The sequence below is a fragment of the Daldinia loculata genome (assembly GCF_022478755.1).
Source record: "Daldinia loculata strain CBS 113971 unplaced genomic scaffold F4817scaffold_74, whole genome shotgun sequence".
NCBI classification, from domain to species: domain Eukaryota; kingdom Fungi; phylum Ascomycota; class Sordariomycetes; order Xylariales; family Hypoxylaceae; genus Daldinia; species Daldinia loculata.
Genome location: NW_026054928.1, coordinates 16772 through 42725, shown reverse-complemented (window position 1 = coordinate 42725; position 25954 = coordinate 16772). Strand labels below are relative to the sequence as shown.

Sequence of the window (25954 nt, the reverse complement as noted above, 5' to 3'; positions counted from 1 at the left end):
GGCTACCCTCCCCACTAATCTCCAAAATCAACCAATCAAATTAAAAGATTCCATTATTAATTTAATCTTCAATTGCCTTATACACACAACACATTCAAATAACTTTACAACAGCAACAATCCAGACGTTACAATTGGTATCATTTTATAGCCTTAATTGATGCGAAAACAATGATATAAGTTGCATTTAAATCGGCCTTTTGGCTGTTGTGTTGTAGTAGATTTAAATAGCGCTTATCTGGAGAGGCAAGCACGTGATACCCTTTAAAAGCACCTCGATAAAGTCATTCCAAACAAACTCTAGTTACATACTTTAATAGCAATATAATACTTAATATATATCGCATAAACATGCGATTTAGTCCATTGTTTTCGCATCAACTAAGGCCATAAAATGATACCAATTATAACTTTTGGATTGTTGTTTTTGTAAAGTTATTTAAATGTGTTGTGTGTATAAGGTAATTGAAGATTGAATTGATTGAATTGACAATAGTTAGAATCCTTTATATTTTACTTTGTATATACCCCGCATAGTATACTGTGCACCTGCTATATTACCCTTTTTGGAAAGCCCCGACCCATTTTCCTGATTTTGGCACAAATGTCCTAACCGTCCACCATACTTGTCGCTGTGTCCCTAGCTGCCGATCACCTTCAATATACGCAACCATTTTCTAATAGCGACGTAGGGGATATTACCTTAAAAGCTTGGATGGAATAAGCAACTCCCGCGTATGGTGGGCGGCTAATTAGCTGCATTGTCTTTTGTCACAGGCACTGCCGCCGCCAAATCGAGTGAGGTTACATCATGCATGGAAAATTCCAATTCTAAATGGACCCTATCACGGAGTTTCTGTACACAGGAATCGCAGTTTGGTATGGGTAAATTACCTAATATTGCTTCTACAATCATTCCTGCATGGAAAATATCTATACCTACATCGAGAAATAAACTAAACAGCTGCTGTAATCTAAAATGTGTTTCTATCATGTAATTCTATTCTGACGCATCTGCGATCATGTTACGGATGACGTCTCCAAGCTCCTTGATGACACCTTTTTCTCTCGGTAGTGTGTGACCTTTTCCGTGGTCGAAGATGTATGCTGTGTCGGGTTCGCACGTGTTATACAGAGCCATTGAGCCCGCAACGTAGGGATCGAGGGAACCGACTGGAATTATAATTAGCATATTTGTGTTGCCGAGGCCGTGTAGTTGAAGCCTTACTGATGTGACAGGTGTGGATGTTAATCATTAGATCAGACTCATCCGCGAGCACCATGGCGAATGTAGCAGGGTCAAGAGGTGGCCACCCGGCGAAGAACACACCGCATTTGATCTGGGGTTTCCTTCCGGTTTCTTCGAATCGTCTCTGTTCAGCGAGGCAAAATGTTGAAGCGACAGTAGCTCCCTCAGAGTATCCAATAATCCCTTCAAAGGGACCTTCCTTTTCCATGATTTCAAATAGGTACTCGATTGCCCTATTCGTACTCCGAACACTGCTTGCAACACCCTCTTTCATGAGTTCTCGCATTGTGTCTTCAGCCGTATCGCATTCGGGGAAATCTCGAATTCGAGACAAGACATCAGTATCATTTGTCCCCTTCTCATCTGGTTCGATGAAGCGGTAGTAAGGAGGTTTTCCGAAGAAATCTTCGAACCCCTCTGGAGGCACTGCCTCACATGGCGCATCGACAAAACGAAACTGAGCAGTGTCATCAGACAACAGTTCGTTGACGAGAGGTGCTAAATTTTGTCAGTAAGTGCGTAAGTGTATACGATACACAGCGGATGCAGTACCTAGTTGGACTTGGAATTTCTATACTGTATGTTAGTGGAGTATCTTATCTTCCAAGAATACCAAGACTTACATCAGCGCTTCCATATGCGCCGGGCAGACACAAGAACTTCATGTTGCAAGATTGAGGTAGTCTCTAAAAAACCGTGCACCTAGTTACACCGAATTGGATAAGAGAAAAGGAGACTCGCAGCCATAAGAAACAAGCATAAGAGGCAAGGAATGCAGTAAAATGAGTGATTGCGCGTATTGAAGAGTTAAAAAACACGGGAGAAAGCTTACGTGTTAGTTTACGTATAAGTTACTTGATATCTCTGTTTGGAACTGAGACTCTACCGTCCCGGTTCCCCTCGGGGGGTGTCCGTAGGAAGAGTCCGGAGACTAGTGAGCTCGTTTGAGATACATTGATCATCAGCAAGGTAGATCTTGGCAAAAGCTGCTGCAGGACCTCATGCAGTGGCAACATCCGCCAACTCCTATCAGACGGAGTAACATAGCATGGGTAACAGCCACCCCTGCCGCCAGTCTTGTAACATGTGAGCTGAGGCTCTATACCTCGAGACAAGCCGGGATATTTTCACGGGATTATCAAAGTCTATAAACTCCATTTGGGTTCATAGGGCTTTAGTCTAAGGTCTATGTTATAAGATCTTTGTTGTTTTGGGCAAGGTTTCGGCGCCACCCGGATAAAGACGTCAATAGCGTGTATAAACTGTAGGAAATAGTATAAGTTGGCCTGGGCCTCCGTCATTGGATATGATAACAGCCTACTACGTAGTAGACTGTTGTGCTCTCGTTGTCGGTAAGTGCCCCCACTCGCGCCACGACCTCGAATGGAGCCATAGGAGCTCAAAGTGCCGGGTGCCAAGCCGCGCGGGGTGGGACTATACAATCTATCCATATTGGGTGCCGTCAAGGATTCTATCTCGGTGGTGGTGGTGGTGGTAATGTGATTAGTAGTGGTAGTAGTAGTAGTAGTATCTGCTACGTACGCCTACAACGTATGTGTAGTATATGCCAGGGACGCGAGCCTTGAGAGCATCCTTATCGGGTTGCCGCCACATTCAATCCCTGTCACATCGCAATATCTATGTCTCAATCTCTATCTGCCTTAACCCCTTTGGTCGTGTAAAACCTCCGGAATCAACTTCCCAAGGTCGGAAATCAGACAAAACAAACTTAACTTACACTGACAATCTTAACCCTTATGATCCAGCATTCGGGTTAGCCTGGATGCAGGTATTTTCAATAAATGGTAAATGGATCGGCAATACCTTCCCGCGCCGCCTCGACCGTACGTGGGTTCAGGACAGCTTCCTCATCGAGTATCTCGACTCGTTACGAGGACCCTGCCGGTGATATCGGTAAAGGAGCACGTCAGTACCTGTTATCCTGATGTCGTCGTGTAAGCGAGTCGTAAGCTACGAGGACCCTGATCATCCTCCTACCGTAGAAGAATGTTACCCCTGCAGGGGTAACTTAGACAGATGAAGTCTCTCTATAGGTGTCCTGATCCAGTATCTTGACCCCTGCATAAGCTTCTTGGTTCTGGGCTCCTGCGAGAGGGCAGGAAATTGGTGTGTAATGTCTAAGACAGATTGTCAATATGATCGGCATCGTGGTAGCCCGTGATAGTCAGGGATGACAAATGGTACAACTAGGCCAACTTGACTATTGGATCCTACCATTCCCGTGCAAACGTTTCCGATATACGTCCTCAGATCTATAGAAGAGTTACTTGCCTAAAGTTACATCCATGGGGTTCCGTGCTAAGGGTGGAAAGATTATCCTATCCCCCGAATATCAGGCTTTATTATTGTGACTTACGACAGCCCACTTGAGACCCCGGACGGGACACAACTTATTACGCGTCCAGACTATTCTCCTTGAGACAGAAATATAAACTGCAATCTCGACTCAAATGCTATCTTTGCCAGTCTTTTCTTAGAGTACTCTTGGGCTCTATAGTACCGTCGCAACGAAATCCGTAGTTATGGCCCCGTCAGCCACAAGCGGAAGTGCATATGGCACATCCAACGGAGTCCACGAGGATTCGAGAGCTCCTACTAACGGATACACCAACGGGCATACGAATGGACATACCAACGGGTTCACCAATGGCTCTTCACACAGCAATGGCAACTCTGAGCCAAATGGGCATCATACTCAGCAGCCCTTCGGACAGACCAACGGTCACCGAGTTGGTCAAACCAATGGCCTCAGCAACGGTCTCAGCAATGGACACTCAAACGGCGTGAATGGCGGTCCTACGTCGCTACCTAAAGAGAAGGCGACACCTATTGCCATTGTTGGCATGTCTTGTAGGCTACCGGGCAGCGTAGCGAGCCCAGCCGAGTTCTGGGAGCTATGTGCTAGAGCTCGAAGTGGCTATTCAGAGATACCAAAGGAACGGTTTAACACCGCCAGCTTTTATCACCCGAACCCGGGGAAAGCTGGCTCCCACAACCCGGTTGGGGGCCACTTTCTGAACACAGACCTACAAGCATTCGACGCCCCCTTTTTCAGCTTAACGGAGAAGGAGGCCATCTCTATGGACCCGCAACAACGCCTGCTCTTGGAATGCACGTTCGAAGCGCTCGAAAACGCGGGTATTCCCAAGCACAAGATCATTGGCAAGGACGTCGGAGTCTTCGTTGGCGGATCATTCCCCGAATACGAATCCCACTTGTTTAGAGATTCGGACACTATTCCCATGCATCAAGCTACCGGTAAGTTGACCAAGGAATATTCCAAGGAATCTTGAAATATTGGCTCCCGCTGATGACGTTTACAGGTTGCGCGTACGCCATGCAATCTAACAGATTATCGCATTTCTTTGATCTTCGCGGGCCCAGTTTTACGACAGATACGGCATGTTCCTCTAGTCTCGTCGCACTGCATGTGGCTTGTCAGAGCTTACGTGCTGGCGAGTCGGGTATGGCGATAGTCGGTGGTTGTCATTTGAACATGCTCCCGGAGTTCTGGATATCGTTTTCTAAATCGAGGTAAGGGATCCCGATCTCAGTATCAGATTTAGTACTCATCACACCACCAGACTATTTTCGGATTCAGGTCGATCGTTTTCTTTCGATAGTAGGGGTACAGGGTTTGGTCGTGGTGAGGGGTGTGGTATGGTTATCCTCAAGCCGCTCGACCAGGCCCGTAGAGACAACGATCAAATCAGGGCAATCATTGTCGGAAGCGGGATCAACCAGGATGGAAAGACGCCTGGTATTACTATGCCCTCCGGCGAGGCGCAAGGTGAGGTTGCAAAAAGATTCTTCGAAGCACAGAATAATATAACTAACATGACTCCTTAGAAACATTAATGCGTCAAGTATATACGAATGCTGGACTCGACCCCGCTGATTGTGGCTTCGTGGAGGCACACGGAACAGGAACCCGAGTTGGTGACCCAATCGAGGCCACCGCAATTCATAATGTATTGGGTGCCGGGAGGTCCCCAAGAGATCCCCTTTTCATTGGATCTGTGAAGTCGAATATCGGCCATCTTGAGGGCGCTTCTGGAATTGTCGCAATTATCAAGTCAGCTCTCATGTTAGAGCGAGGGTTCATTTTGCCTAATTATGACTTCAAATACCCCAATGAGAAGATTCCTTGGAAGGAATGGAATTTCAAGGTTTGTTTATCCCCTATGCTCACCACAATAACCCGGAGAACATTTGCTTATTTGATATAGGTCCCCGTTAACCAACGCCCTTGGCCGCGGAATAAAAAATACATCAGTGTGAACAACTTTGGGTTTGGTGGTACCAATGCTCACGTCGTCCTTGAAAAGGTCCCCTTTACGCAAAAGGGTTCCAAGAATGATGCCGATCTTAAGAACGACAACCCTGGGAGGAAACTCTTCCCAGTCACTGCGAATGACAAGAACGCATTAGAGGCAGTTTTGAAGAGTCTAATTATCTACTTGGAGCAAAGGCCTGAGATGTTCCAAAAGGACTTGATGTCGGACGTTGCTTACACTCTGGGTCAACGACGATCTCTGCTACAATATCGGGTGGCAATTCCCGCGCTTAGGTCGTTTGATTTCATAGATGCTATCAACAACCAGAAGATCACACCCGGAAAGGAGGTCGACCCGCTAAGGATCGGATTCATCTTTACTGGACAAGGTGCGCAGTGGTATGGTATGGGCCGCGAGCTCTACGACCAATATCCCGTATTCGCACACGCGATTGACTACGCGGATGCTTGTTTGAACACACTGGGTGCTCCCTGGTCTCTCGTGGAAGAATTAAGTAAAGATGAGAAGACTTCTGCAGTCGGAGCGGCTCATATCAGCCAGCCATCTTGCACCGCCATTCAATTGGCCTTAGTTGATCTCATGCGATCGTGGGGTATTCTACCGACTGCAGTGGCTGGTCATTCCAGTGGAGAAATCGGTGCAGCTTATGCTGCAGGTATCCTGACCTTCGAGGCATGTGTCTCTATTGCTTACCACAGAGGCCGTCTCATCCCTGTCTTGAAAGAGCGATACCCCGATCTGAGGGGTTCCATGATGGCAGTTGGAGGTAGCAAAGAAGAGTTCGAGCCTCTACTTTCAGATCTCAAAGAGGGTGAGGTCAAGATTGCGTGCTATAACAGCCCCAGCAGTCTTACCATCTCTGGTGACGAGGCTGGTATCGACGAGTTAAAGAAGGTTGTTGAAGAGAAGCAACTCTTCAACAGGAAACTTTTCGTCGATACTGCTTATCACTCACACCACATGAACCTGCTCGCAAAGGATTACCAAGCATCAATCGAGGAGCTTGAAGGACCAATTTCAACAGAAGTCAGATTCCACTCCTCACTCCTAGGCCGCCGTATTGACGGCACTGAACTCGAAGCATCCTACTGGGTACAGAACCTTACTTGCCCAGTCAGGTTCGATGAGGCCGTACAGGGCATGCTTGAGCCTATTGATGGCCATAAAACCGGCGTCAACATGCTTGTTGAACTTGGACCTCACTCTGCGCTCCAGGGACCCGTTAAGCAGATCCTTAAGACGGTAGGTGGCGATGCGGCTAAGATCCCTTATGCTTCTGCCCTCGCAAGAAAGAAGGATGCTGTGGAGACAGCACTGGATGTTGCTGCCACTCTCTTTGCTAAGGGGGCTCCAATTGACTTTGAAGCCGTTAACTTCCCTAAGCAGGGCAAGCCGCCAATGTTATTGAGCGACTTACCTCGTTACCCCTGGAACTACTCATCCAAGTACTGGCACGAATCCCGGATGACAGATCTACACAAGAACAGAACCGCTCCCCGTAACGATATCCTCGGAACTCTCGCCAACTACTCTAACGACCTAGAGCCCACATGGAGGAACATCGTTCGCCTTGATGACTTGCCTTGGCTTCAGCATCACAGGATCCAATCTCTCACAATCTTCCCATTTTCAGGCTATATCTCAATGGCTGTTGAAGCAGCAGCTCAGCGAGCAAAAGGTGTTAATGCGCACTTTGACAAGTTTGAGCTCCGTGATGTATCTGTTCTTGCACCATTGGTGATCCCTGACGAGGATGTCGAGATGACGACTACTCTCAGGGCACATCAAGAGGGCACTTTAGTCTCATCGGAGGTGTGGGATGAGTTCCGCATCTGCTCATGGACAAAGAGCAAGGGGTGGAAGGAACACTGCAAGGGATTAATCGCCGTTCAAGCCCACGAGTCAAACGGTGTGGATGATGCTAGACAGAATTTGGCATCGCGAATTCGCCTTCAGTCAACCATTTCTGACATAAACGCTGCCGCGTCTTCGTCTATTGAAATGGAAAAGCTGTATGACAACCTCTCTGAGATTGGTGTTGCCTATGGCCCTACCTTCCAAGGAGTAACCAATTGCAAGGCCTCTAACTCTTGCTCGCAAGCCGACCTGCTTGTTCCCGATGTGGCAAAGGAGATGCCCAATCACTACCTAACCGACACCGTCATTCAACCATCATTCCTCGAGTCCCTCATCTCCATGTACTGGCCAATTGCTAGCTCAGAGAACTCATCCCCAGATACCATATACTTACCCTCATCAGTATCAAGTGTATCGATCTCCAAGGATGTTATTGACATTAGCAAGACACCTGGCAAGGCCGTCAATGCCTACTGTCTTGGATCCCTGCCGACAGATGGTCCCAGGCCAACGAAAATGAACATGTTCGTTGCTGGTCCCAACTCGTCGGAGCCTCTCATCAAGCTAGATGGTCTTACCATCGCTCCTATACTAGAGCGTGACGGAGAGACTGACCAGGAGGCTCACCGTGAGCTGTGTTACAAGCTCGACTGGGAACCAATCCTTGACCCGGTATCAGGAGACTCAGATAGCTCATCGTCGGAATGGGTACCTGTTGAAGACTGTCAACTTCCCGACTCAGACATTGAAATTGTATACGGAGAGGGTAAGCTTCAAACACAAATCGCCTTCAGCTTAGCTGAGGCCTTACAACGAATCACTGGCAAGTTACCTAGCACGAGTACTCTTCTAGAGGCACAGGCTGAAAACAAACTTCTCATATTCCTCTCTGAGATTGACAAGCCACTCCTATCGCAGCTAAAAGCCGATGAATTCACTGCTCTCCAAAAGATGCTCACCTCAGTGCAAGGCGCGTTGTGGGTTGTTCGTGGCGCTTACGATAACTCGACTTCTCCAGACCTGAACATGATTCTTGGTCTTAGCCGAACAATCCGCTCAGAGACTTTACTCCCATTCTCCACATTAGACCTCGATGGGCGGAACCAACTCTCTACCGAACAGGTGGCCGAGGCCGTTCTCAAGCTCTTCACCGCAGTCTTCGGCAAGAGCAGTGCCTTGAATGGCGAGCTTGAGTTCCAGGAGAGGAACGGATCATTCTTCACCCCGCGAATCATCAACGACCAGGTGATGAACGAGATCGTCCACAGAGAAACCAAACCCTCCGCTCTTCAGCAAACACCATTCGGTGAGACAGATAGACAATTAAAAATGGCCATCACAGATGCTGGCGCACTTGAGACACTCCACTTCATCGACGATCTAGTCGCCGAGGCACCCCTCAATGGCGAAGACATCGAGTTCAAGGTCCACGCCGTCAGTGTTAACCACAGGGATCTCACAGCTGCCCACGGCAAACTCGCGACGCACGACTTTGGCGTGGAAGCCAGTGGTGTAGTTACCGCCATAGGTAAGGATGTCAGGAACATCCAGGTTGGCGACCGAGTTGCAGCCATTACCAAGGGCGCCTTTGCTACGTCAACCCGTACCAAGGCTACATTCGCATTCAAACTTCCATCGGACATGCAGTTCGAAGAGGGCGCAACCCTCCCTCTCGCTTACAGCACTGCCTACTACTCTCTTATCGAACTCGGACGACTGGCCGAGGACGAGACTGTTCTAATCCACGCCGCCGCTGGTGCCGTTGGCCAAGCTGCCATCGCGCTTGCTCAGATGGTCGGCGCCAAGGTATTTGCTACTGTAGGCAGCACCGAGAAGAAGGAGTTCCTCATCAAGGAGTACAACTTGCCCGAAGACCGCATCTTCTACAGCAGGAACCTGTCATTCGGCAACGCTGTCCGCCAAGCCACAGGTAACGTCGGCGTTGATGTGGTACTGAACTGCCTCACTGGTGATGGTCTACGCGAGAGCTGGAGCAGCCTCAATAAGTTCGGTCGTTTGATTGACATCGGCGCTCGAGACACCAGCACCAGCACAAGACTGGAGATGACCCAGTTCGACAACAACGCCAGCTTCATGACTGTCGACATCATGGCAATCGCTGCTGAGCGACCGAAGCTGCTACAAAGACTCCTCTCCGATGTATCCAAGTTGATGCGATACAACAAGATCCGCCCCATCTCCCCCGTCACCGTATTCCCCATCTCCGAGGTAGAGTCCGCATTCAAGACACTCCACGGCGCCAAGGCTCACGGCAAGCTCGTCGTGGTACCACATGCACACGATGTTGTCAAGGCCACGCCACCCCGCAAACCCGCTCAGCTGCTCAAGGCTGATGCTTCTTACATCCTCATCGGCGGTACCGGTGGGCTTGGTCGAAGCATGGCCCGATGGATGGTCAGCCGAGGCGCTCGACACCTGGTACTAGTCTCGCGAAGTGGCAGCGCAACTGGCAAGGTCAAGGAATTAATTGAAAAAGTTGCTTCGGTTGGTGCCGAGATCGTGGTGCGCCGCGCTGATGTGGCCAACTCTGCATCTGTTGAAGAATTAATTCAGCACGGTCTAGAGGGCTTGCCTCCTGTTAGGGGTGTAATCCACGGTGCTATGGTCCTTAACGTAAGTCTTATAAACTCCCACATTACTCTAGATGAATCAACTAACAAAAAGTAGGACGTCCTATTCGAAAAGATGACCCACGACCAATACACCACCGTGATCGAGTCCAAGGTCCAAGGAGCCTGGAACTTCCACAACGCCCTCTCCAGCACGCCCCTAGACTTCTTCGTCGCCATCTCATCCGTCGCCGGCGCCGTCGGTAACAGAGGTCAAGCCGCCTACGCCGCCGCCAACTGCTTCCTAAACGCCTTCGTCCAATACCGACTAGCCCAAGGCCTACCCGCTTCGTCCCTAGACTTGACAGCTATCTCCGACTCCGGCTACCTCGCCGAGGATCTCGAGAAGGCCGCCGAAGTCGCCAAGAACCTCGGTAGCGACACCATCTGCGAAGCCGAAGTCCTCGCTCTTCTCGGCGCCGCTATCAACGGTAACCTAACCACCGCCTGCAACAACCACACTATTACTGGCATGCGCATGACCCCCAGCATGCAACCCTTCTGGACCCCCGACGCGAAATGCAAGCACCTCCGAGAAGCCATGGAAGCCGCCGCAGCCGCCGACGCCGCCGCCTCGGGCAGCACCAAGGCAATCTCCTATAACGCGGCTGTGAAGGCAGCCAAGACGCTCGAGGAAGCCGAGGCGGTCGTCTGCGACGGCCTAGTGCACAAGTTGGCTGCGGTCATGATGATGGAGCTCGAAGACCTCGACGTGACGCGCTCGCTATCGCACTACCCGCTAGACTCGCTCGTCGCGATCGAGATCCGCAACTTCATCACGCGCGAGTTCGAGGCCACGCTGCAGGTCCTCGAGTTACTGTCCAGCGGCTCCATTCAGACGCTGTCTAAGGCTGTCTGCGTCAAGAGCAAGTTGGTTAACTTCTAGATATGGAAGACATACATATATACCTTAAGTACCTACCTCTTAGGAGGTACTTCCGCATTTGATTGCAACGATTAGAATGAATAACTTTGGAGGATGGGGGAGCTTAGCGTTTTTGTTTTTTTTCTTTTCATTTTACCTATTATCATCATCCTCATTAACATTGGCCATTAGTTGTTTACTTTTGTCCAGGGTTGTCTGGTAACATGACGTCTAGACTTATTACTGTATACAAGTTCTCCCCCCGAGTTATCTGGGTTGTTTTTTAGTTGGCTGTAACAGGATGGTAATATTTTCTTACATAGTATAGGTATATCATTGGTAATTCATAGATTGTTATTACATTAGTTATACTTTTGCTTGCTTCCCCGTGATTTGTCTCTATGATCCTAGTCAATGAAGCTTTTCTCAACGGCTAAGCCCTAGGATCCCAGTTGGCATCGACCTCCTTCATCAACTCCTCCCCAAGTACATCTCCGAGACTAACGAGTTTGTAGCTCGCTTCATTACTTGTGCCTCCTTCTGGTAGTTGGTTAGCATCGTCATGGGTAACTATTAGCCCGCTGGGGAATGCGTCTCCGAGGGCCGCGCCCACAGCGGCAAGTCCATCGGTGTTAGTTACACCGTCTATGCCTTTCTCCGAGTTCTCGTATATCGTGAAAGTTTCGACGAAGTCGTGAGGAGCAGCCCGACGGTACACATTGTACGCACTGACACCCTGCTGGCTGACGAGTATGAAACCCTTGTCCGCCGATGGACCTTCAACCAGTGTCACACCCTCAACGTCTGCGTACATATTGCCATCGCCAACTTCTCCGATAAGGAATCCTTCGCTAGAGTCATCATCCGGTTCTGCACCATAGCGCCAGAGAGCACGAGGTTCCTCGCCGATGATGATCCATCCATTTGCGTCGTCTGAGACACATCCCTCTACTTGACTACCAGTTCCGCCAGTGAAATTCCGCACCAAGGTAGTTTGCAATGCATCATCAGCCCATGAGAGTTCATATTGAAGATACTCGGCCGACTTGGCGTTGACGAATAGATACTGCTTGTCACTTTTACGCGAATGATATACGCAGCTACCGTAGACCTTATAGCCGTCTTTAGTTGGCTGCGAACCACCGGCTATGGTCTGTAGAGTGCCATTGGTAGTGATCTCAAAGAGGCTAAAGTGGTTAGTTAGAGACTGGAATGAGTTACAAGGAGACTTACCATAGGGTATTGTCGGTTCGACAAGCAGCATACGCCAAATCAATAGTCCTATTTCCAGCCTGGAAATTGTATATCACGTCAACGTTATCCGGCTCTCCGGCGTCTATGCTTTGCAATAGCCTCCCACTGAGATCGAAAACGCTCAGTCCAGAGCCTTCTTCTGATTTCGTAGTAGTGATAATCCTCGATTGGGCCTTATCAGTGGGCGATATCCATATCGCAGGATCATCTCCATCGCCGCCGTGAGCATCTGTCTCAGCAACGGGCTGCACTACCTTGAACGCGCAGTACAGGCCACCCCATCCATCTTCGCATTGGCATATATTCGCTCCAACACATTCGCCATGCGTCGAACAGTCATTACGGCACGTGATCTTTGCGCAATCCTCGCCGTCAAATCCTGCAAAGCATGCGCACGAAAGTTCACCCGCGTCGCTGGTGCCGTTTTGACAAAAGCCGTTGAGGCCGCATTCGGAGCAAACAGAGCTAGAACTACTTGCATTCTCGCGAGGGTCGTAAGATGTGTTCAGATCTAGACTTAGCCCACTGAATGCTGCTTCCAAGGAACTAACAGCAAATCCCTTTCCAGAATCACCTTTCGTGGCATAGGTCACTGCGCCAGCTGGGTATTTCTTTGTCGGCGCTTGATAGACGTTTAGGCCCTTAATTTCGATGTCCTCATCCGTGGTCATCTTCATAGAGCCCAACTGCGTGAAGGAACTATTATAGACCGCTATGACATCGTTCTCAGCAACCAAGATGTAGTCCGAGTCAGGTCCAATGTAAGCGGCAAGCGCCGTAACATCATCTTCAGCCTTTCCTAGAACACTGATTTGCGGCGCCGAAGTTGTCTCCGCAACTGGAAAAGTGTAAATCTCAGGACCATCATCCGCCGCGAAATATACAGCCTCCGCAGACAAAGAGACGGCGCACGACGTCGCCTCGATTGGGTTTTCGAAGGTTTGGATCTCGACAATTTCGTAAGTTCCATTATTTTCCCTCAAGAGATGCTGCACAGTTTGCTTCTTGCCAAACAAGTAGAGATATTGCTCTCCGCTGCTTTGGCTCTTCCAAGAGCAGAGAGCTGACCAGTCTCCTAAGGTACGTGCCAGAGGCTCACCAACTTGCTCGGCGGTGCTTGCGTCGTAGAGTCGAAAGAAGGAATCAGGTTGAGCGATGGTAACGACAAGGTTCTTCTCGCCAACCCCGTGAACGGCTGTTACAAGCTTCGTTCGACCAGGAGTCTCGTGGGCCGTTTCTGTCAACGGGGTTTCGCCGTCCAAAGCGAAGAGGCGAATACCACCAGTGCTGGCACCACCATCATTGCCAACGATGAGGGGCTGTGAATCATCGTAGAACACGGCTATTGAGTCTGACTCGACGTCGCCCGATTTTGCTGAAATCGGCAAATCAACTTCCAATGCAGCTGTAGTCGCGCTCGCAGCTAACGAAGTAGCGAGAAGGTAACAGGATCTCATTCTGGAGGAGTTGGACTTGTCGTTCTCGCTGAGAGGGATACCAGCCAAGAACTCCAAGACAGGCCATCATCGTCTCGTCCTCTTTAATATAGTCGAAGAATTATTTGAAGTCGTTACCTCTCAGAGATAGGGGCTCATCGGAGCCCATCCCTGTGTAAATCATAATCGAAACAGACCCGTGCAATCATGCGCCAATGCCGTTGGCTCGAAATCCCCACGCCAAGCAGTTAAGAAATCCTCGCCTTCCAAATTAGCCATAATCATGAAATATTTACTCGTCTATTTGCTCGTCTATTTGCTCGTCTATTTGCTCGTCTATTTGCTCGTCGGCATATAAGAGCTTACGAGTGAGAAATTGTCATTAAATCGCCAAAACATCTCGTTGTGACTTTATTTCTCAATTCCTTAAAGCTCCCTTTGAGAATAGATGGGACTACGGAGCGAGCAAAAAGGGGCAAGCCCTATGAGCGAAACCGCTTAAAATGTTAGCGAATCATAGTAGCGATGAGAGTGGGGGTACGAGGATCGTCGGCAAAATACGAACATAAGCATTGAGAAGATTCTCAGATTGGTAGCTTATTTCCGCAGGTCTGTAACTTGAACTATTTATGTACGTAATAAAACGTTAACCTAGTAGATATATATGTCCGCATTTATGAGAATTCAAAAAAGGCGATGGATGAGTCTTTTAAAAACTACTCTAACAAGTCCATCCAAAGTCGATAAGGATCACTACCAATTACTAGCAGGATTTGGTACAGATCTAATCAATGCCATCCGGTAGCATCCGTTTGCAACGTGCGAATATGGATGAAGAGTCTCATTGGCTACCTGGTCCCTGGTATCGGATCCGAAGAGTGAGTACGAATTTGATGGAATTTTACCTCACCATCATATGTAGGTATGTACTTCGTACGAGTCTTTTCTCGTGGTGAGGTCCTCTCGCGTTTCTCACCTTATAACTTCCGAAGAATCATATGAATCTGACGGTATTTTGCGAGCCACCGCGGCGCTGGTGTATCGGGAACCAGATATACGTTCTTATCTCGTGAATGGGACAATCATGATTGGTGGTGCCAGGGCGTGGCTTTCTCAAATTGGAAACGACGTGTCACCTCGAGATAAGACTACACACCCAGATAATGCATATACACCTGATATATGTGGTCTGGAAATGAGTGAAACAGGTCTTTACCGCAGCTACGGGATACCCGATGTGCGTCTGTAGGGCATCTAGAGCTGCGTGGAACTTCGAGAAAACGCCTAAGTGACAACATAGCTCTAATAAGTCGGGCGATCAAGGTAAAGCAAGCCTTATGTGCAACGCTCCGTCAAATCAGGCACTTGGTAAACGGAAAGCGAGGTTATTGATTCGCTACGATAAGGGCGTAGGATGCTGCGTTCAGCCACGACGCCTAGCGATCTTGGAATTAAAATGAATGGCTTTCCAGCTATTTGACTGGCTCTTGGTGCTGCTTATGGCTGAAGGCTGATGGGTTATACCGCATCGAAGGAGTGTCGTGTGCACAGTGGTTGATGTTGTACATCATGGGGTTTTGATGCTTGTGCCCAGGTATGTATTACAGCTGACTCCGGTACGACGTGTAGGTATGTATCCTGAGGATTTTCGATTTGCAGATATAGACTCATATATCGTGCATCTACCCTTATTGTATATTGCATAGGTTAGGTACCTGAAGTAAACAATACATAAGACAGGTAGGTTTGATTGTTGGTATTTCTGGTGTTTAAATCGAAGGACGCGTGTTGTACAACTTGCCGATCAGCTCGGAAGCTTGACTTTTGAGCTGTAAATCCTGTCGTCGATCTCGTAACCATGTGCATCAGATACCGCACTGTCTCTCGTTTGCCATCCAGTCTAAGTAGCCAGTCTAAGACATTTCGGAGTCATGCCCTTATCAGTTCCAATACCAACTCACAATTCAGCCGTCCTCGAATAAACAAGGCAATGCTGCGCCTGAGGTATGCCTTGTCAACCTCGTCTTCGGACCTTTTATGATTGTAATTTGTTAATGTTTTACTCAGATAAATAATTCAGATAAATAATTCAGCTAAATAATTCAGCTAAAGACTTAGGGGGAAGTGATGACTCGTCTTTCCATCAAATCAGGGGACGTGACTTCCTCGTTTCTCTCTTATCGAATCCTCCTTCCAGAGTCAACTACAACCGGTTGTTACACGTGGCACTGGCAAGGGGCGTCGCAACTTAGAGTTAATAAGTAGCAACGTGCGCGCCTTCTACCTTCTATTACTATTTAAACTCCTTCCAGAAGACCTTCTCCATTTTCTACTCTAAGGTTCTTATCAACCCCGATTCCAGTCATCCGTCTTGTGCTACGGTGTATCGCAATAATTAATGGCGGGCGACGATTCTCCCAGTCCTTCTGCTGTCTACAAGGGCAGCGGAGATCTTCCCGATAAGAATCCTTCGTTCGTTGGTGACCCTTACAGCGAGGATAATGGCGATAGTGGCGATCATGGCGCCGACACCGAGTTGAAACGCTCTTTGAGCACGCGTCACTTGACGATGATAGCACTTGGTTCTAGTATTGGTATGGGTTTATGGCTTGGTAGTGGTACTTCGTTGGCCAATGGTGGTCCCGCTGGTATCTTCCTTGGCTACTGTCTCGCCGGCTCTATGATTTGGTGTGTCAGTCATTCCATCGGCGAGATGGCGTGCGTGTATCCTCTGCCATCCGCCTTCGTGCAGTGGACTGGTAGGTGCAAAACTCATAAACTAAATTCCTTATGGACGGCTTCAACTAATAAATATTGCAATAAAGGAAAATTTGTCGATCCAGCCGCTGCTTTTGCCCTCGGCTGGTCTTATTGGTTCAGTTACTGGTAAGTAACACTCAATATCTTAGGATGCCAATTACTAACAACTGCTAATATCGTAGTATCACGATCGCGAACGAGTTGGCATCAGCGAATACTGTCATCACGTATTGGACAACCCGTGTGCCGATTGCAGGATGGATCAGCATATGGCTAGTTATCATCATCCTGATCAATATCGGCGCCGTTACCCTCTTCGGTGAAATCGAAGTCGTCGCTAGTACGATTAAATTTGGCTGGATCTTCGTTGTTATTATCTCCATGATCGTCATGTCAGCTGGAGGAGCAGGTTACGACGCGGTGGGTTTTCGGTACTGGAACGAGATCCCATTTACGAACGGTTTCAAAGGCTTCCTCGCCGTAATGCCTACTTGTATCTTTGCCATGTCTGGATCTGAGAACTCGGGCTTGGTTGCTGCCGAGACCGCCAATCCGAAAAAGTCCATACCTCGCGCTGTCGGATCTATATGGCTCCGCCTCGCACTTTTCTACTTAGTTGGATCGTTGATGGTTACTATCAATGTTGATCCTAGAAACAGCCGCCTTTTCGGTGTTGATTCCAACGGTACTGGTTCTTCGCCGTTCGTCATTGCCTATAGCGACGCAGGCATTCCTGTTCTGGCTCACATGATGAACGCGGTTATCCTCATATCGGTCGTCTCAACTGGATCTATCTCAGGCTACGGTGGTTCTCGTACGGCCATGGGGTTGGCGTACCTAGACATGGCACCCAAAGTATTCACAAAGGCCGACAGGACTGGACGCCCTTGGTGGGGTCTAGTCCCTACGTTCGTTCTTGGTGGTGGGCTTGCCTACCTCAATGTTAGCGAATCCGGCGCCGATGTCTTCAAGTGGTTTTCAAATCTCACCTCTCTCTTCACCTTATTCGGTTGGGGCATGATTTGTCTTTCACACATCCGTTTTCGTCACGCTTGGGCAAGACAGGGACGTACAGCTGAGGAGCTTCCCTGGAAGTCTTGGATCTACCCAGTTGGTCCCTGGTGGGGTTTGACCATGTGCATCCTCCTCATCATAGTCCAGTTCTACCTCGCTGTCTGGCCACTTACAGACCCTCAGGGTGCTCAAACCTTCTTTGCTAACTATATCTCGGTCATTGTCATCGTTGTACTATGGCTTGGCGCCAGAGCCTATTACCGCGGAAGATGGTGGGTCAACCTCGACCACATCGTACTCGACGAAGGGCGAAGGTTTTACAAGAATGATGTTGAGAAGGCGAAGCCCACCGGCGTGAAAGGATATGCGAAAAGAGCTGTTAGTGCTGTTTTTAGCTAGGCGGGAAGCCATCCCCATACCTATTAAAATGAGTGTTGAGTACACACTGTAAGTTCGCGAGAAGTGCGTTGGAAATAGTCTCTATTATAAGACTGGGTACTTTAAAGTCCTAAGTTACTAATACATTGTTATATGTTCGAGACGCCGTAAACTAAGATTAATTGTCTTAACCACAATTGTCGCCATTAATAATTGAGAAATGTGATAATCAGACATGCAGGATTACCACAATCACAATTCTAATTTGGAGAACTTCTATGTTCGAGTTTGTCGCAAGATGTTAATTATACCCATAACGGGAAAGATGAGGAAGATAATAATTGCTGTGATTATACGATGTTGAATCTCACGGTTTCAAAGAGTCTTGGCGGGACGTTCTCATACTTCAGAGTAGTTTGATACCTCCTAATGTATAGGCGAGCTAGAGTATCAATTTTGGTAAAGGCCGAGTCATTTCTTGAACTCATACTCTACCTTTAAGTAATCACGAATCAGTATGAGTGAAATAGGAACTGTAATATTTACAGTGAAAGATGCAAATATAATGGATACCTAAAAAGCGGAACTATACCCCTATCCGGTCGGTGCTGAAGTAACTCTCGCGTTTCTAGTAGAAACTTGGCTTACTAAGTCACAATCACTGCCAGAGCCTTATAATAGTTATTTGTTAGATTAGTCAGCACTGTCATGTGACCTGAAATCTTTGATTTCCTTGTAATTACTCGCGTTCCACGCGTTTTCACGATTTTACACTTTTATAATATAGTTATAATAATATATAATAAAATTATAAGTAATTACATTAATATTGTTTTAATTATACGTATTAATTGTTTAACAATTAAAAGTTTTATACGTTTATAAATTTAATTTAAATTAAAACGGTATTATTTAATTATAATATATATAAAATAACGATAAATTTAATATTATTATTAATAAAATTATTAAAAAAATAATATTTTTTATTTATATTATAATATTTAAAAAAATTTATTAATAAATTATAAATTATTAAAATTAAATTAATTTTAAAAAATAATAATAAAAATGATTAAAATTATTTATTTTAAATTTTATTTTAAATTAATTAAAAATGTTAATAAAAGTAAATTTTATATATTTAACCGAATAAAATATAAAGTAATAAAATTATTTATTTATTTTATATTTATTTAAAGTATTAAACGGTATTATTGTTAATAAATTTATTAATTTTTACGATTAAATTTATTTTTAAAAATATTTTATAAGGTTTAATATTATAAAAATATATATTATAACATATTAATAAGTTTTTTAATATTTAATATTATTTACAAATTGTTAAAACGAAATAATTTTCGATAATTTTTTTAATTAATTATTTATTTAAATTAAACTTTTTTATATAAAATAACATATAAAATTAAAGTTTTTAATAAATTATATTTAAATATAAAATAATGTTATTAAGTTTTTAAAAGGTAAAAATTAAAAATAATATACGTTAATTATTTTATTTTTACAATTTAATAAAACATTTTTATACGGTTTAATAAAGTTATTTTTTATTTTATATAATTATATATTTTAATATATATATAATTAATGTATATAATATAACCGTTTTTTTACATTTTATTATAATAAATTATAAAATTATATTTTAAAGTTTAAATAAATTATTTTATAATTTAATTATTAAATTATTTTATAAATTACATTTAAGTTTATATATTAAATTATTTTAAACTTATTTATTAAGTTATAATTAAACTTTTTTATTATTTTATTTTAAGTTTATTTATTAAGCCATATATTAATTTATATTATAAATTATTTAATAAATTATATTTAAATTTATATATTAAGTTATTTTATAATTTAATTATTAAATTATTAATTAAGTTATTTTATTGTTTAATTTATAAGTTATTTAATAAATTATATATTAACGTATATTTATAAGTTTTATTTTATATATATATATTATTTTTAATAAAAATAATTTATTATACGGGAATTTGGTAAAGTTAAAAAAAAAATTACGAAATGTTAAATAATATTAAATTATTAAATTTATTTAAAACTTTTAATCAAATGTTATAAATTTAAATTTATAAAAATGTAAACGTATTAAAGTTAAATTTAAAGTTACGAATAAATAATGTAAAAAAAAAGTAAAATAATAATTATATTGTTAAAAATTAATCATTTTTATACAATTATAATTTACTTTTATTTGGTTAATTTTAAAAATTTATTACCGTTAATAACTTTGTTTATAACAATAATATATATTAAAATATTAAACAATTTTAATATTTTGTTTAATATTAAATCTTATGCAATAAAAGCGTATTTAAAAAAATGTATAAAATAAATAATTGTTAAAATAACGGAAATTTAATTATTTCGTAAGTTATTTTAATAAAATCTAGTTATTTAAAAGTAAAATAATTTAAAATAAAATTTATAATAACATTAAAATTAAATTTAAAAAAGTTACCTTTTATTTTAATAATAAAAGTATATAATAACGTTAATAAATTTAAAGATTAAATTAAAATTAAATAATAAATTATAATAGTTTTTAAATATTAAAATAAAAAATTGTAAAAGTAATTAATTTAATTAAATTAATCCGTTAAAAATTAATAAAATTATTAATTTTTAAAATCTTTATAATATTAACTTAAAATATTATAAAGTAATAATTTTTATTTAAATTTATTAATAAGATTTTATTTAAAGTTATTATTAAAGTTTTATTTAAAGTTATTGGTAAAAAGTTATATATTAAATAATAATATTTTATAATATTATAAAATATTTTATTTAAAGCTTTTAATAAAGTTTTATTTAAAGCTTTTAATAAAATTTTATTTAAAGTTATTAATAAGTTTTTATTTATGTTTATTAAAAAAACTTTATTTAAAACTATTAATTATATTTTATTTAAAGTTATTATAAAGTTTTATTTAAAATTATTAATAAAGTTTTATTTAAAGTTTATAAAAAACTTTATTTTAAACCTATTAACGAAACTTTATTTTAAGTAATTAATTATAATTATTTAAAGTTATTAATAAAGTTTTATTTAAAATTATAAAGTTTTATTTAAAAGTTTAACGAAAAACTTTATTTAAAACTTTAATAAAACTTTATTTAAAATTATTATTAACTTTATTTTAAGCTTTTTAATAAAACTTATTTAAAGTTATTATAAAGTTTAATTTAAAGTTTTTAATAAAGTTTTATTTAAAGTTTTAATAAAATTTTATTTTAAATTATTAATTAAATTTATTTAAAGTTATTAATAAAGTTTTATTTAAAGTTTTAATAAAATTTTATTTAAAGATTTAATAAAACTTTATTTAAAATTTTTATAAAATTTTATTTAAACCGATTAAAAAAACTTTATTTAAATTTGTTAATTATATTTTAATTAATATTATATAAAGTTTTATTAAAAGTTTTATTAAAAGTTATTTAATTTATTAAACAAAACTTTATTTAAACTTATTATTTAAACTTTATTTAAAGTTATTAACAAAGTTATAATTACCGATAATTTTATAATTAAAAGATTTTTTAAACATATATATTAAAGTTATTAAAAGGTATAAAAAGTTAAAAAAGGTTATTTTTATATATATTACATAGTTAATTTAAAATTTTTATCGATTTAAAACTTAAGTTAATTTAAAACTTTAATTAATTTAAAAAATTATTAAAAAGTTAAAAAAAATATATATATAAAAATTATAAATTATAATAATAAGTTAAAAAAACCGTATGTAATTAAATTACGTTAATTTAAAAAATATAATTATAAACGGATAATTAAAAAGTTTTATTATAAAAATTATATAAAAAGATTTAAATTAATTAAAATTAATAAAATTATATATAAATATTATAAAATTTAAATGAAAAAATAATTTTAAAGTAAAAAATGCGTATTAAATAATTATTAAAAGTTTAAAAAAACGTTTAATAAGTTAAAATTAAATTGTTAATAATTTAAAAAATAAGGTTATTTTAAACATATTAAATTAAATATTAAATTAAATTAACTTTACGGTTATATTTAAAAAAAATGTGTTAAATTAATTAATATTATTATATGATTTAAAATCTTTAATTTTTTTATAATTACTTACGTTTTATGCGTTTTTACAATTTTATATTTTTATAATATAATTATAACAACATATAATAAAATTATAAATAATTATATTAATATTGTTTTAATTATACGTATTAATTATTTAACATTATTTTAATAAATTTAAACCATAAATTCGAGATCGTTTATGCGGTTATATTTTTTTTAACCACATAACTTTTTAACCAATTATAACCCCGGCATAACTTTAAAAACAATCTCGAATTTTTGGTTTAAAATAATTTAAACGATTTTTACCATAATTAATTGTTTAATATTAAAAATATAATATTAAAAATAATAATATTAACGCGTTTAAAATAAATTTTAATTAATTTAAAATATTTATTAATTTTATTATTAATAAATATACGCGTTTTAAACGTTTAAATATACGCGTTTTAAACGTTTTAAAGTAATAATTAACCGTAATACCGGTTATAATATTAGTTATAATATTAATTATAACGTTTTTAAAAATATATTATGTTAAAAACTTATAATATTATAACGTAATACCGTATAAACATGTAAAATAATAAAAAAGTTTAAATAATTAAATTATTAATTTTAAATTAAAAAAAAAAAATTTTATACGTGGTTATAAATGTATGTATAAGTTTAAACACGTGGTTATAAATATTAATATAATATTTTTAATATTATTACGTGTTTTTAAACATTAAAGTTTATAATATTATAACGTAATACCGTATAAATATGTAAAAAAAATAAAAAAGTAAAAAAAGTAAAATATTAATTTTAAATTATAAAAATAAAAGTTATTTTATACGTTATTATTAAATATTAAATTATTATAAATATAAAGTTTAATTTTTAAAAAAATTATTTTAATTATAATTAAATACGTTAAATATGTTTTAAATTAAAATTTATTAAAATTTTAATTTTATATTACTTTTTTAAATTTTAAACTTATAAATATAATGATATAAACCAAGCGTTTTATAACGTTTATAACGTAATTAAACGTAAGTTTAATTTAACGAATTTTAATTTAAATTTATTAAAATAATATTAATTAATTATAAACTTTAATTAATGATATTACGGTTTATTTATAATAATAATTTTATTTTTTAATTTTTTTAATTGTGCGTAAATAATATACTTTTTTTTAAATATTATTTTTTTTAAAAGCAACACTAAATCGGCAGTGGGGGGCGTAATAAATCGGCAGTAGCCACAGTCAAAGTGGGGCAAACCATGGGTACGTACCCCACCATACAATTTTTCCAGTATCTCTTTGTACCTCATGTTCATTTTTCTTGTACATGCGCTGCAATGCCTTTTTACCAGATGCGCGCCCTTTTATTGGCTAAATCCAATCCTTATCCTTATCCTTATCCTTTTACCACATCTCTAATGCAGCCTTATATCACACCAATTGAATTTAATCAATTTAACAACGATGCAAGGCCTTTATGTCCTTATTCGATGCAAGATTCTATTGCTTTTATTCAGTCGCATGCATCGGCTAAAGACTATACGGTCGCATGCAGTTATTTCGAGGCAAAATGGTTGAAAATGAGGTCTTTTTAAATGATATAAGGCTAAGTGGGTGGCCAATCTGGGTGGCCAATCTAGGTGGCTAATCAGATAGCCGTGTTGTACGAGGCTATTGGATTAGATAATGAGGCTGGCCAGTGTATTTTAAGAGATTGGGGATTGCGCGGGGTTGGCATGAAAGATACATGCGCTGCTAGGTAAATTTGTATGGGAAGTACATGTAGTTACAATGCGATTGTCGCGTGACTCCCAATTGTGGCTAAATGATGTGGCTACTGCCGATATATTACGCCCCCCACTGCCGATTTAGTGTTGCTCTTTTTTAATAATAATTATTAATGTTTAATGTTAATTTATACGGTTTTTTTTAATATTTATTATAAAAATATTTAAATTTTAAAATTTATTAAGTTTTTAATATAATTTTATAATTTATTTTAAAGTTTAATAATTTTTAAACGTTTTATAAAAATAATTTTATATTTTAATAAATTATTAATAAAAAATTATAAGTTAAAAAAGTATTATTTACGTTTATGTAATTTTTTAAAAAAAATAAAACGTTTAAGTTTTTTTAATTTAATTAAATTTAAAAAAAGTTTTAAAAATTGTATTAATAAATTTTATTAAAATTATTAAAATGTAAGTTTTTATGTATAATTAATTTAATAAATTTATAATTATTAGTTTTTTATTTATTATTTTAATAAAAATGTAATAAAAATAAAACGTATAGTAAAAAGTGTTAAAAAATGTGGTATATTTATTAAATAATGTTGTTATTTTTTACAAAAATAATAATAAAAAGTCTTTTATATAAAAAATTATTAAATATTTTTTAATATATTTAAATATTGTTTTATTTATAAAAGGTATTTTATGGAATTTTTTTAATAGTTTTAATATTAATTTAATTAATGTAAACGTTTTTTTAATTAAAAAAAATGTTAATAATATTAATATTAAATGTTTATATGTTTTAATAATAATTAATAAAAACGGCGTTAACGGTAAAAAAAATAATAAATTAAATATTATTAATAAAACGGTAATTTTTTAATGATAAAAAAATTTACGTTTTTTGGTTAAAGTTATTAATAATAATATAAAATAAGTTAAAAAATAAATAAATTTTATTTTTAAGTTTATTATAATTATTAAGTTAAAAATAATATTAATAAATATTTCGGATGTTTATTATATTGTTATAAATTTTGTTATATGTTTTAAAAACGTAAAAATTAAAAAACGTTTATTGTAAAAAAAAGATAAAATTAATATAATCTTTTAAATAATTATTATAAATTTATTTATAAAGTAATATAATTATATGGTTTTAAAAATTTTTATAATTATATAAATATATATAAGTAAATATATAAATATTATTTATTTTATTAACGATAAAATATTTACGTAAATAAAATGTAAATTTATTAATATTTAATTTTTATATTAAAAGGTTAATTTTTTTATTATTATTAATAATTAAACCGTTTTTTTTAAAAAAAAATTTAATAAATTGTTTAAATTTTTTAAAATTAATTTATGTTTTTATTTAATTAAAAAAAAAATTCCATTTTTAATATGTAAAAAATGTTAAAATTTTTATTTATTTTAAAATTATATTTAAATTTTACGTTAAACGTATTATAAATTTAAAATAAATAAAAATTATTAATAATTATATTAATATTTTAAAAATTATGTAAATTATTATAATTTATATTTATTAATTTATTTAAAATGTTTGGTTAAACCGATTTAATATAATGGTAAATTAATTTTTTAAATATAAAAAAAGTTAAATGTAATTTATATAATTAAATTTAAATTATATTATATAATATATTTTTTTAAAAACGTTAAAAATTTTTGTAATTAACGTTATTAATTTATAATTTAATATAACGTTAAATAAATAATTTGGTAAAAATGTTAATTTTATTTTAAAATTTATTTTAAAATTTATTTAAATAAATAAAAGATAAAAAAAAAGTAAAAAAATAAAACGTAAAAATAATAAAAATAAAAGTTAGAAAATAGTTTAAATAAAATTTATTATATTTGTGTTTTTTAAAATTAAAAGATTTATAATTACAGTTATATTAAACATTTTTATTAAAGATAATTAATAAATATTATTATTATATAAACTTATATAAATTATTAAATAAATTACCATATTTATTTTATTTATATGTTAATTATATTATTAAAATAGTTTATGAAAAAAATCTTTTTTTTTCTTTTTTAATTTATTAAGTTTTACGTTAAATAAAACTTTATAATTAATAGTTTTACTTTAACAAATAACCTTTAAGTTATTAATATAATATTTTATATTTAATAAAAAATATTATATTATTTTTTTATTTCTTTTTTTATTATTTTTTAAATTTACTTGTTATAACGTTTAAAATATAAAAAACTACCACAAATTTACCTTTTTAAAAATCATATTATTAATACCGAGACTTTTATATAAC

The 25954-nt window shown here is 38.0% G+C and overlaps 4 protein-coding genes across 4 annotated transcripts; 2 read left to right on the top strand and 2 right to left on the bottom strand.

The window, feature by feature from the left end:
- Nucleotides 1-868: 868 nt before the first annotated feature.
- Nucleotides 869-2381, bottom strand: F4817DRAFT_351027 (serine hydrolase FSH). Its single transcript, XM_049305018.1, has 4 exons — nucleotides 1872-2381; nucleotides 1801-1819; nucleotides 1228-1746; nucleotides 869-1172 (listed from the first exon to the last, which is right to left on the bottom strand). The coding sequence occupies exons 1-4, from the start codon at nucleotides 1911-1913 to the stop codon at nucleotides 1000-1002; spliced, it is 753 nt and encodes a 250-aa protein (XP_049154784.1). The 5' UTR covers nucleotides 1914-2381; the 3' UTR covers nucleotides 869-999.
- Nucleotides 2382-3359: 978 nt separating this feature from the next.
- On the top strand, nucleotides 3360-11178 carry F4817DRAFT_270936 (ketoacyl-synt-domain-containing protein). Its single transcript, XM_049299424.1, has 7 exons — nucleotides 3360-4527; nucleotides 4593-4803; nucleotides 4854-5059; nucleotides 5119-5438; nucleotides 5499-10058; nucleotides 10113-11048; nucleotides 11112-11178. Exons 1-6 carry the CDS (start codon nucleotides 3792-3794, stop codon nucleotides 10938-10940), a joined length of 6861 nt encoding a protein of 2286 aa, XP_049154783.1. The 5' UTR covers nucleotides 3360-3791; the 3' UTR covers nucleotides 10941-11048; nucleotides 11112-11178.
- F4817DRAFT_270993 (3-phytase) lies at nucleotides 11147-14161 on the bottom strand. Its single transcript, XM_049299425.1, has 2 exons — nucleotides 12153-14161; nucleotides 11147-12106 (listed from the first exon to the last, which is right to left on the bottom strand). Exons 1-2 carry the CDS (start codon nucleotides 13628-13630, stop codon nucleotides 11353-11355), a joined length of 2232 nt encoding a protein of 743 aa, XP_049154782.1. The 5' UTR covers nucleotides 13631-14161; the 3' UTR covers nucleotides 11147-11352.
- Nucleotides 14162-15773: 1612 nt separating this feature from the next.
- On the top strand, nucleotides 15774-18306 carry F4817DRAFT_270862 (putative amino acid transporter). Its single transcript, XM_049299423.1, has 3 exons — nucleotides 15774-16368; nucleotides 16435-16495; nucleotides 16552-18306. Exons 1-3 carry the CDS (start codon nucleotides 16008-16010, stop codon nucleotides 17780-17782), a joined length of 1653 nt encoding a protein of 550 aa, XP_049154781.1. The 5' UTR covers nucleotides 15774-16007; the 3' UTR covers nucleotides 17783-18306.
- Nucleotides 18307-25954: the final 7648 nt, after the last annotated feature.

Bases quoted from the DNA above. Each gene is read 5' to 3' on its own strand.
- F4817DRAFT_351027 (XM_049305018.1), bottom strand. From the start codon at position 1,913: ATGAAGTTCTTGTGTCTGCCCGGCGCATATGGAAGCGCTGAT. The intron at 1,173-1,227 runs GTAAGGCTTCAA...TTATAATTCCAG, and splicing joins CATCCACACCTGTCACATCA to TCGGTTCCCTCGATCCCTAC.
- F4817DRAFT_270936 (XM_049299424.1), top strand. From the start codon at position 3,792: ATGGCCCCGTCAGCCACAAGCGGAAGTGCATATGGCACATCCAACGGA. The intron at 4,528-4,592 runs GTAAGTTGACCA...TGACGTTTACAG, and splicing joins TCCCATGCATCAAGCTACCG to GTTGCGCGTACGCCATGCAA. The intron at 10,059-10,112 runs GTAAGTCTTATA...AACAAAAAGTAG, and splicing joins ACGGTGCTATGGTCCTTAAC to GACGTCCTATTCGAAAAGAT.
- F4817DRAFT_270993 (XM_049299425.1), bottom strand. From the start codon at position 13,630: ATGAGATCCTGTTACCTTCTCGCTACTTCGTTAGCTGCGAGCGCGACT. The intron at 12,107-12,152 runs GTAAGTCTCCTT...TAACCACTTTAG, and splicing joins CGAACCGACAATACCCTATG to CCTCTTTGAGATCACTACCA.
- F4817DRAFT_270862 (XM_049299423.1), top strand. From the start codon at position 16,008: ATGGCGGGCGACGATTCTCCCAGTCCTTCTGCTGTCTACAAGGGCAGC. The intron at 16,369-16,434 runs GTAGGTGCAAAA...ATTGCAATAAAG, and splicing joins CGCCTTCGTGCAGTGGACTG to GAAAATTTGTCGATCCAGCC. The intron at 16,496-16,551 runs GTAAGTAACACT...CTAATATCGTAG, and splicing joins TCTTATTGGTTCAGTTACTG to TATCACGATCGCGAACGAGT.